The following is a 13,163-nucleotide window of genomic DNA, read 5'->3' on the forward strand; positions in this document are numbered from 1 at the left end:
ATATTCTCCTTATTATTATTCCTCTTCATTACTCCACGAGAATCTATGAAAAATAAATTAACAAATTAGTAATATGACTAGAAATATTTTACATGTTTCAATTACATATTTTAACTCATATAAATGAAAATAATAAGTAGAGAATAATTTGTGTTCCAACTTTAAAGCTTAAAAGACATTTTGATATTTAAGGAATATGTTATGTTTCTCATTTAGCCGTTAATGGTTATAAGATTGAAAATAAAATATATACAGAAAATTTTAAGTGTTATTGAGAAATTCAGAAAATTGTGATTCTTAAAATTACACCCTTTAACTCTAAGATAGTTATGATTAATAAAAAAAATAATTAACATTTTTATATACATATATGCTTATTTTATGAAGTAAAATATGAAATATTAAAATAGTATACAAAGGTTACAAAATTTGGATTAATATTTTGCTAAAGAAAATCATATTATGTAAAAAATGATCTCATTTTGTTGAGGTTAAAGTTTTCTAAAAAATAAAATTATTCATTTAATTTTTATTAATTTTTTTTTAATTTAATTCTAATGTAATATTTTTTTTTTTTTTTATATAAATGAAAATAATAAGTAGAGAATAATTTGTGTTCCAACTTTAAAGCTTAAAAGACATTTTGATATTTAAGGAATATGTTATGTTTCTCATTTAGCCGTTAATGGTTATAAGATTGAAAATAAAATATATACAGAAAATTTTAAGTGTTATTGAGAAATTCAGAAAATTGTGATTCTTAAAATTACACCCTTTAACTCTAAGATAGTTATGATTAATAAAAAAAATAATTAACATTTTTATATACATATATGCTTATTTTATGAAGTAAAATATGAAATATTAAAATAGTATACAAAGGTTACAAAATTTGGATTAATATTTTGCTAAAGAAAATCATATTATGTAAAAAATGATCTCATTTTGTTGAGGTTAAAGTTTTCTAAAAAATAAAATTATTCATTTAATTTTTATTAATTTTTTTTTAATTTAATTCTAATGTAATATTTTTTTTTTTTTTTTATGAAGTATTGTGAATAAAAATAATGAAAAGTATTAATTTCATAAATTATATTATTGCTTATTTTATGTTGTGTCAATTTAATTACTAATATATGCATGATTGAGGATTAAAAAATATTATGCTTATTTTATAAATGATAATTAAAAAAATGTTTTATTTTTAATTAAATACATAAGTAAATATATATCATTTTTCTTATAATATTATAATAAAGCTTTATAAATAATAGAAAATTAAATCAAATTACCCATATGACTTTTAATTTAAAAAAAAAAATTTTTTTTGTGAAAAATATAATACGTTTCACTATTATAATATGTTATATGTTTATTTTTATAATTTTTTTTGTTTTTTTTTATTGACTACTATTAAATTATAATCTGAAAATAAATATTTATTCATAATTTATAATTAAATATTAAAATAAATCATAATTTAGTGGAGGCAAAAATTATAAATAATTCTAAAAATTAAAAAAAATAATAATACAAAAACATTTTAATGATATAAATTGTAAATGATAATAAATAAGAGAATTCATAATAAAAAAAAAAAAATTTCGAATGTTCCGTATATTTTAAAAGAATATAAATTATATGAGAGAATAGTATATATTATAATTAACGAATTATTAATTTAAATAAAATAACTTTTGTTAAAAATTTTTTTGGAAAATGAAAAATAAAATTATAATATTTATATCATTCTCTTTTAATTTATATAAAGAATAATTTAAATAAATAACAATTATATGGATAAATAATAAGGTTGTGAAGGTATTTTAAAATATATTTTATTTTTTATAAAATTTTTCATGTTGTTATATAATAATATATTATTTTATTTAAATGATTTAAATTATTAATATTAAAGTTGCATAAATATATTAATATATTTATGCATTCATATTCGTGTATATTTTTGTTTAACTTTATATGAAAAAATGGGAACACATTAAATATATGCAGTATATTTATATTTTCTGACAGTTAACTATTATTATAAATTTAATAATTTAGAAATACATGTATATATTTTAAAAATAAAACATATAATTATTATTAAAAATTATTAAAGTATAAAATTTAATAACAATTGAGATAACCATTGTTATAAATTTAATAATTTAAAAATATATGTATATATTTAAAAAATAAAATATAGTTTTTATAATTAAAAATTATTAAAGTATAAAATTTAATAACAATTGAGGAAGCATTGAAAGAATATGTCTTATTTTTAATTAACATATAAAAACATACGAGTTCTTTTTTTTTTTAAATCTAAAAAAATTGAAAAAATATTATTCATTTTTTTTGTACATATTAAATACATATTTGTGAAAGGTGAAAAAATTAAAAATTTTTTCAATTCAGAATATTAAAATAAATTACCAATAAAGTTACTAAAAGATAAATTATTTTTTATTAAAAAAAAAATATTTCATTAACAACTTAAGGAAAAGTGTTGAGGCTATGGTTATTCGTATAAAAAGATGAAAGAAAAAAAATAAAACTTTATTGGAAAAAATAGGTAGTAAAATAGTAAATTTGTAACTTTTATATATATTTTTAATTTTTTTTAAAGTTTTAAAAGACTTCACATATATAAAAGTTAGTTACAAATTCCTTTTTTAAAAAAAAGTTGTTCATTTCATTTTTCTATAATAAAAAGAATTAATAGGCTTTTTTTTTTTCTTGAATGCAATAAAAAATATTAACATGGCAACATTTTTAGCTATAATATACAGTGTAACATAATATTATAAAATGATAACATGTATTTTTGAATCCATATTTATTTACATATTATTTTTTTTTTTTAGTAAAAAATATATATTGTTCCCAGAAAAATGATAATATTAATGAATTAAAAAATATGATTGATAATAAGGAATTATATAACAACTTAAGAGAACTAGAAAAATTAATAATTCAATCTTTGGGAATGGATGAATTGAAACTATTAATAATATCTTTATTATAATCAGAACTAATTTTTATTATTTTATAATTAGACAAATTTAGGTATAATTAAAAGTATTACCAAATTATACCTAAATTTGTCTAATTATAAAATAATAAAAATTAGATCTGATTCCAATAAAGATATTAGTTATACCTACTTCTAAATACGACATTGAAGATTTAACAAAACATGAACATATAACAAAAAAGTATCTAATAGAATTTTATAACTATGAAAACTCTAAACTTGTTAAAAAAATTTAGTTGTAAGAACTTTAAAAATAATTAAAAATTTATGTTATTATAATTGGTTTTTTATAAAAAGATTAAGAAATTGGAAGGCTCATTAATGCAATTGAATAACCTTTTTTTTTGTTATGTAGACTCAAAGGAAACTTCCGATTCATATTCTCAGATGAATTTCAGAACATGGTTATATAGAAATATCGAATTAACCTAAAGAAAAATTCCAAAAAATATATTTTTATATATTATATTAGATGATATTAATTTAGATGCATTAAATTCTAATGATTTATTTTTTGTGGCTTATTCAAAAATTTATTTCATGAAAAAGTTAGGTAGTTTATCTAATTATTATGACTTAGAGATATTTAATTTAATTGGTTCCCATTTTATAGATACTATATCTTTTTCATTTTTTTTTTCTGTAATATTAAATAAATTATTTCTTTTTTGTTTTTTTAGAGCCTTAGAATATAAGTTCTTTCATAAGTATTTTGAAATAGGAAGCATAAAATTTTTTGGTTTGCAAAAAATTTTGCAATTTAATATATCAGATATATTTAAAGCGTTAGATTTAATTTGTAATGAGGGTGCTAATTGCGAGGCAGACATAAAGAGAAGAGAACAATATTTAAAAAGCAATAGGACATGGACCATAGGATAATGTAGAATATTAGAATTTTTAATCCATTATTTTAATAAATATCAAATGAAATTATATACTAATGCATATGAAAATAATTTAAAAATTCAGGTTTTATTAGAACATAAACATTTAAAAGAAGCATTTTTTAATTTTATGTGCAACAATAAAATTGATTGTAATATATACGATAGTGAAAAGTTTAGAAATGAATTCAGTGTAAAAGTATTTACAAGGAAAGGTGAATATAATTTTTCAAAATACGACACTTTTAGATCCTCCATGATAAATTCATTTAACATATATATAAATTTCCTATACTTCATAAAAAATTATAGATATTTTAATTATAAAGGAATTTTATATGTTCATCTTTTAAATCTTATTGGAATTCTAAGTAATATTTTAATAGAATTTTTTTTGTAATTTTTAGATATATATATTTTTTAATTATTTTTTTTTTTTTTACCTCTATTTTTTAAATATATTAGATAACGATAGTAGGGCATATGTAAGTTCCCTTTAATTACCAGGCTATTATAATGGTAAAAAAAATTAAATGATATTTATATTTACATTAATATATATAAACTTTTTTTTTTTTTTTTAGATATTCAACTGTCATTTGATGAAAATTGTGAACTTGTAGAACTTTATGAAGACTTGCTAGAATGCAATTTTAAAAAAAATTATAGAAATATTTTTGTATATTATGGATTATATTTAATAAAGAAAGATATTAAACTTATTATATAAAAATATTACTAAATTTTTTATTTTATGATATAAAATATTAAATCGTTTATAAATTATAGGTGCTAAAAAGTGTTATAACAATGAAAGGATATACAAAATATTATCATATAACATTGATTCTCTCTTAAATTATAAGAAAAGTACTTTAGACATATGTAACATGTGCAAAGGAACACTTTTTTATATTAGCGGTAGTTTTATAAAAAATGGTTTAGATATACTTTAATTATGCATATTATGTTTGTTTTCTAATTATTTTAAACCTTTATTGTACAAATTAGGTCAAATTGAAGAAAAACCTTCTAAGTTGTCAAAGCAAAAAATATTAGTATACTAATAAAAAATTTGAACTTATATGAAGAATATGACAATTTTTTGGCTAATGATATAAATTGGTATACCTTTTTATTGTTGTTTAGACTTACAACGTCCAAAAGTAATTAAAAAAAAAGAAAAAAAATATATCATATTATTTTACAATATAATATATAAAAATTATAAGAAAACTATAATTGTATATTTTAAAGATAATCCAATAGATATATACATTAAAAAAAACTAATATTAAAATAAAATAAAAGATAAATAGATGATTATATTTTTTTTAATTATGTTCTTGTATCCTATAAATATAAATTTTTTTTTTTAAAGATGTGTTTCATAACAATATAGCTAATGCTATGTATTTAAGTATGAAAAAGGAAGATAAATTTAAAAGATCTGCTACTACAAGTTATTGGTCTCCTTCAACAATAAGGAAGTATTATTCTCTATATTTAAGAAAGCGTAAGCCTATTAATTTATTATAAATTAAAAATTAAAAAAAAATAAATTAAAATATGTATTATTTTTTTTTTTATCTTTATATAAAGTTTTTATTTCTATTTAATCATCATTACACTTTATTTTTTTTATCACATCTATTGTCATTTAATATTTTTTTTTTAATTTTTTGATATTAGAGCTAGAAGAATTCTTAAATGATGACATTATAGAAAAAATATAAAAAAGTATAACGTTCATTGTTCATGTACATTCCTTTCTACAATTATATTTTTTTTCTTATCTTAATGAACCTAATAAAAATGAGCATGTTTATCCTTTAACTTTGTTAATTGAAAGTAAATTCAGAAAGTGGATGAAAATGTATGAAATGAGATATTTTTTTTTAAATTATGAAAATAAAGTTGTAGGAAATAAAAAACCTAAAAATATGGAAGGTAAAGAATATATAACTTCTAAATATAGAAAATGGATTATTGTTATGAAAAAAATTATAGATAAATCATATGAAATATATTTTAATCAAAGGAATGTAAAAAAATTATACAATTATCATAATATTTATGGCATAAGCAATAGGATAATGCTAATGAAAGAATCTTATGAGTTGTACTAAAAACATATTCAAGATATAATTTTTTATGCAGATAATTTAATCTAAAGAACAGTATGTTTTCACTTATTCTAAAGAAAAAATTTGCTTTTTATTCCCAATATTTTTTAAAGAGAGCAGTTCAAATTTTTACAAATTTGAAATATACTGATTTATAAAGATATATATATATAGTGAATTATATATATAACGTTTAATTTGAATTAAGCAATTGTATATTACTTAACAGATATATTTTTACTCTTACAAATGTATTTTTATTTACAAAGAATAATTATATTCTTTTAGTTAAAAACAAACACAAAATTAAGGTATAACAAATAACAAAAATTAAAATCTAAGTTATTCAATTCTATTTCTAAATACTAATTGAATATAACATAAAAACGTAATATGTATCTCATTAATTTTATATTTAAGATAAAAGTTAATCTCTCAAATTGAAAAAACGTCCACTGGCAATCCCAAAAAAAAAGAATTATTATTATTATTATTTTTTTTAATTAATTAAGATATATAAAAAATAAAAACAAACAAACAAAAAAATATATATATATATTTTTTAAACTAGCATTAGTGCTTGGTTAACTTGTACATATACGACTAGTAAACTAACTTAATGTACCATAAAAGGTTAATAACATCTTTTATTAACCATATGCATAGAAAAAATGATGACACGGTAAGATTAGGATAAAAAAATCTTTTTTTAATTTTTATATACAAAATATAATAAAGTAAAACATTTTTATCATTTTTTTCAAAAATTTTAAGTTTAAATTTCTTATTTAATAAAATGTTTCATTTTATTTATCATAATGCATTTATGCGTTTTGAATTTTTTTCTTTTTCAAGAGTATGAATAATACTTTTTTTTTGAATATTAGAAATGATTATTCTAAAATGAAAAAGGAATATAGAGAAAAAGAAATTAATGATTCTATGGTATCTAAGTATTTTAAAAAAGCTTTATTTATTTCATTTCAAATTATGTTTACTATAAAGTTAAGTAGACATATGAATTATGTTGATAAAAAATACGGCTCTAATGAATTGTTAGCATGCATGATAGAAGAAAAGCATTTATGAAATATATTTTTCATGAAAGTATGATAGATAGTTTAGCAAATAGTTTTTTTGCCATATTATTCAAAGGAGCTAACAACGCAGTTAAAGTATGGAAAAGTTTTTATTTTAGGTAACATACATAAATTATGTGCTAGTATACTTTCAATATTAAATTTAAATATATTAAGTCTTCTACTCAAGTATCAAGCAATAATTAGTTCTAATTTTTATGTAACTAAAAAATTAAATCAGTTTATGGATAAAAAAATTGAATTTGCTTGTACATTATTTTTCTTTCAAATCAATTATGACACTATAATAAAAATGAATAATTATTCTGATTTCATGAATAACAAACATTTGATAAAAACTCATGGGAAAGAAAATTTATTGAAATTTACAATGGAAGTACTTATTATTTACTTGACAGACCTATATGAAATAGGTAATATTTTTTTAAAAAAAAAAAATATTTTTTTCTTCTGTTTCTTCTAGCTAGTTACAAGAAAAAATTGTGGGTAAATTATACTATATCCATTTAGAAAAGAAAAAAATAGTTCATTCTATTAATTTTAATTATTTCGTAAAGTATTTTTATGAAACTATTTTTAGGTATCTTCTTTATCACTTTTTTTCTTGTTTTCTTATTATTTTTTTGGTTAATTTTTGGACATTGATTTAATTATTCTTATAATTAGAAATCTCATTCGTGTAATTGATAGAGTTTATTCTATATTTGAGGATAAAGTGGAGTATTTTCTTCAATACAAGATTAATAGTTTTTCCATAGATCCTATACTAAAGAAGTTTAACAAACCAAGGATATATATTAAAAACAGAAAATATTACAAAGATTTACTTAATTATAGAGTTCATACTGATGAACTTAATGAAAAATCATATATTAAAAACACTAAGGAGAAACTAAATATGTTATCACAAGAAATAGAAAAATTATTAAAAAAAGAAAGAATGATTTACATTGATGATGATTCCTCTTATGAAAGATTAGATGAAAATGAAAAAATTTTAAATTGAAGAAAAGCTATATATTATGAAGAAGAAAAAGAAACTGAAAAAAAGTGAAAAAAAAGGTAAATAAAAATGAAAAAGTAATAAAAGCAAGATCAGATAAACTAAGCGAAGTAAATAAAATAAAGAGAAGAACAAAAAAGGAATAACAAATGATTTTGATACAGAATATATTTACTCTAAACATTACTGTACTGAAATATAATTTTACTATATTATTTTTTGAGTATAAAAATGTGTTTACATTTACAAAAATTTATATCCCATAATGAAAGAAAAAAAAAGTGTAGACATTATTTGTGTGTATTTTTTTTTGTTTATATCTAATATATGATTGAAAAAAAATTCTTTTTTTTATATTTTATGGTTTAGTAATTTTTCTTTAATAAATTATAGCATAAATGAATTTTTATTTTTTCTCATTTTATATTTTTACTTTGTTTTATTTTTTTTATTTACTTTATGTTTTATAATATTGCCTTGAATCATTAATATTTTTATAGATTTCGTGATTTATTTATTCTTTTTTTAAAAAACACATTTATAAAATGAAATTATACATTTCATTCTGAAAATCTCAAAGAGAGATATTCAGATTTATTAAATTCAAGTTAAAAAAACACTTTTAATAGAGTTATTAATTAATAAAATTATTTTAGCATAAGATTCATAATTTAAAAAGAAAAGAAAAAAACATAAGATTTAAATTACGATTAAATATAATATAACGATCCATATAAATAATTTTATTCAATAATGATTGAAATAATAAAAAAAAAGTGTATCTATAAAGAATCTTTAGGAAACTTAAGTCACATCTATAATAATAATGATGATAATGGAAAAATATGTTATTAATTTTTTAATTGTCTATTTATATATTTTGCTAGAGTATTAAACAAGAAAATAAAGGGTTTTTATAAATGATTGTACCGATCTTTTGTTTTATACTTATTTTTATTTAAAAAAAATAAGTAAATTTATATATATAATATAAATTTAATTGGGCTCCTTTTTATTTCTTTAGAGGCATTTATTTACTTTAGCAAGTGTATATTTTTTTTAAAAATTTAAATCCTCTTTTAAACTATGATTATGTAAAGTAATTTGAGTACAATATATAACAAATTTAATTTAGAATTATTTAACTGTTTTTTAAATACATAATAATTACATATAACAGAACAACATACTTTTTACTTATTTTAAATAAGATATTTAATAATACTTTTATCTTTTAAAAATTTAGTCTCCTTTTAGCGAATTAAAAGTCTTTTCAGTGATTTCTAGAAATAAAATTTAGAGTTATTGAGTAACTAATTCGCATTATCTTGGCTGGAAAACTAAAATTTATGTTATAAAAGATTAATATTATATTATATTTTATTAACGAAGTATTGAGCACAAAAATTAATAAAGAGCATGTTGATTTATTAATTGGATATTCAAAGACTTGAATAAAAGTAATGAATATCCAAGTTAATAAAGAGCAAATTTTAGGATTCCTTTATAATTTTGTATTATATACTTTATTTATAATACAAAATTAATTAAATCACTAAGATTTTTAAAATCTATAAAGGTTCAAAAAAAAAAATAAAAGCAATCCACTTGCTAATCTTTCCATTCAAAATCTTTTTCCAAAAAAAAATCTCTTTCTTTTTTTTTTAAAAAAAAATTCCCCAAAAAAAAAATAATAAAAAAAATTAAAAAAAAAAATATATATATATAAATTAAATAAAAAAAATAAAACATACAAAAAAAATAAAAATAAAAAAAAAGACAAAATAATTATAACCGAGATGTGTCTTAAAAAATATAATTAGACACACTAAGCTAGCCAAGGTTCTAATAGATAAAATTTTTTAGCATGCAATATTTTTCCTAAAGGAGACATAATTATTAAAATTTTAAATAATTAAAATGCATATTAATTAAGGGCAATAGATTTATTCATTGACCACATGTGGAGATTTCTCTGCTGATTTTATTTATTGAAAAATATATTCATTCGACCAATACGTAAATTTTATACATATAATTTACATAACTGAGCGATAATTATTTCAGAGGTATTCATTTACTTTAATAAATATACATTTATATTTTTATTAAAAATTTAAATACTCATAAGATTATTGATTATGTAAAATAATTTATTAAAAAAAGCAAATAAAATTAATTAAAGTTATTAGCTATATATTAAAAGTATGTAAAATTAAATATTAGTGAAAACATAATATTTTTTTTATTTTTCTTCTTAATTTATAACTTAATTTTTATTTTAAAAATTAATTCGATTTGATAACTGATTTATTAATTAGATGCTTAATGACTTTTTTAGATTATTAAATAAAAAATTAATAAAGAGTATGTATAACTAAATATACCGATTTTTTGAGTATATACTTATTCCTATATTATTGATTTATTAGTTGTCTGCTTAATAACTTTGCTAGAGTATTAAACAAACAAATTAATAAAAAGCATGTATAACTAAGTATACGTTTATATATATATATATTTGTTTTTATTATATATATTATAATGTTTTCTTATGATTCATAATATTTAATCGGAATTAAATTTTACTGCATCTGTTAATAGACATATTAATTGTTATAAATGCGTTTTTATTTACAAGGAATTAGTATCCTCTTTTAATTAAAAACATACAAACACATTATAACAATTAATAAAGTCAAAACTTTATTTTATTCAGTGTTATTTCAAAAATATACATTGAATATAACATAAACATTATTTGTTTAATATCTTAAGTTTTTATAAGTAAAAGTTAATTCTTTATTTAATTCAAAAGCAAACGTCAACCAACAACAAGAAAAAAAAATAATTTAATTTTTTTTTTTTTACAAAGATGCATATAAATAAAAAAAAATAACAAAAAAAAATAACTTTATATATTCTTTTTTTTTTTAACTAGAGTCTATGCATGGCTAACTTGTACATGTACGACTAGTAAGCTAACTGGTTAATAAAATTAGTTATTAACCTTTTGTAGTACACTAAGCTAGTTTACTAATTGTATACGTACAAGTTAGCCATGCACTGACGCTAGTTAATGATAAAAAAAAAAAAAAAATAAAGTTATTTTTTTTTGTTTGTTTATTTTTATTTATATACATCTTTGCAATTAAAAAAAAAAAAATTAAATATATTTTTTTTTGTTGTCGAAATTATTTTTTTTGATGTTATGTTTTAATTTTGTTTAGTGTTTTAAAAAAATTAAAAGAAGAAATGTTAACTTATTAAAACTTAAGAGATAAAAGAAATGTTTATGTATTATTCAATGTATATTTTGAAATAACATTGAATATAATAAAATTTTGACTTTATTAATTATTATAGTTTATCTGTATGTTTTTAATTAAAAGAATAAGTAATTCTTTGTAAAAAAAAACTCATTTATAATAATTAAAAACCAATATATAACTAAATGTATATTTAGTTATACAATGCTCTTTATTAATTTGTTTGTTTAGTACTCTAGCAAAGTCATTAAATGACCAATTAATAAAACACTAACTTAATGTACTATAAAAGGTTAATAATATCTTTTGTTAACCAATATGATAAATATTCTATGTATAATATAAGAATAATTATATATACGCTAAAAATCAGTATATTTAGCTATACATGCTCTTTATTAATTTGCGTATTTAGTATTCTTGCAAAGTTAATTAACAGGAAATTAATAAATCAAAGTTGGATTTAATATTAAGTTTTAATTAGTTTTTAATATATAAATTCTCACACATAAATCACATATAAGTATCTTATATAAGCACGATCAGAATATACTTAATGAATTACTATATGTATTATTCCCTATCAAATGCATGCTTATATAGAATTTTATAGAAAATATTTTTATAAAAATTATAAAATAATTATGCAAAAATAAAAAGAAAAAATAAATATATGCATATAAAGAAAAAAAATATATTTTCAAATTGATATATAAGCAAATTTTAAAACAATTTATCTTTTATGAATTTTTAATATTGATTCATTTAAAACATCTCAATAAGTATATAACTTTGTTCAGCAAGTGGTCAATAAATAAATTCATTACCCTTAATTAATATGCAGTTTTAATCTTTCCTTGATAAAACTTATTTATATATGTGCTGAATTAATTGAATCATATTAACCAATTAGTGAAACTAAATTTTATTTTGTCTTACCTAGGAGTTCATTGCATGCAAAGGATAAAGTACTACACTGTGACCAACTGGTTAATAAAAGGTATTATTAACCTTTTGTAGCATGCTAAGCTAGTTACTAGTTGTATACGTACAAGTTAGCCATGCACAGACGCTAGTCCTATATATATAAAAAAAAAAAAAAAAAAAAAAATAAAGTTATTTTTTTTTGTTTGTTTATTTATATATATATACATCTTTGTAATTTAAAAAAAAAAAAAAAATTAAATATATTTTTTTTTTTTTTGGGAAAAGTTTTATGAATGAATGTTATGTTATGTTATGTTATGTTTTAATTTTTTGTATAAATAAAAATTAAAAGAAAGAAATGTTAACTTATTAAAAACTTAAGAGATAAGAGAAATGTTTATGTATTATTCAATGTACATTTTTGAAATAACATTGAATATCATAAATTGTGACTTAATAAATTGTTATAAATTATTTGTATGTTTTTAATTAAAAGAAGATATCAATTCTTTGTAAATAAAAACTCATTTATAACTGTTAATAGGTTTATTAAAAGATGCAGTAAAATTTAACTTCAATTAAATATTATGCATCATAAGAAAACTATATATATATATATAATAAAAACTAATATATATATATAAACGTATACTTAGTTATACATGCTCTTTATTAATTTGTTTGTTTAATACTCTAGCAAAGTCATTAAACGGGCAATTAATAAATCAATTAGTTATCAGTTAATATTAAATTATTATAACTGATATGATAACAAAGAAAACTAGTAGAGCTTGTTCTACTTATTGCCTAC

General features: G+C 17.8%; 1 pseudogene across 1 annotated transcript; it reads left to right on the forward strand.

Moving 5' to 3' along the window:
• The first annotated feature begins 2,902 nt into the window (after window positions 1-2,902).
• Window positions 2,903-8,159, forward strand: PRELSG_0027800 (annotated as a pseudogene). The gene is made up of 11 exons: window positions 2,903-3,653; window positions 3,729-4,298; window positions 4,393-4,446; window positions 4,512-4,574; window positions 4,738-4,848; window positions 4,938-5,093; window positions 5,309-5,467; window positions 5,620-6,091; window positions 6,908-7,566; window positions 7,664-7,709; window positions 7,820-8,159. Coding segments are annotated over exons 1-11 (3,381 nt in total).
• Window positions 8,160-13,163: the final 5,004 nt, after the last annotated feature.

Source organism: Plasmodium relictum, assembly GCF_900005765.1.
Source record: "Plasmodium relictum strain SGS1 genome assembly, contig: PRELSG_00_v1_422, whole genome shotgun sequence".
Lineage (NCBI taxonomy): Eukaryota > Apicomplexa > Aconoidasida > Haemosporida > Plasmodiidae > Plasmodium > Plasmodium relictum.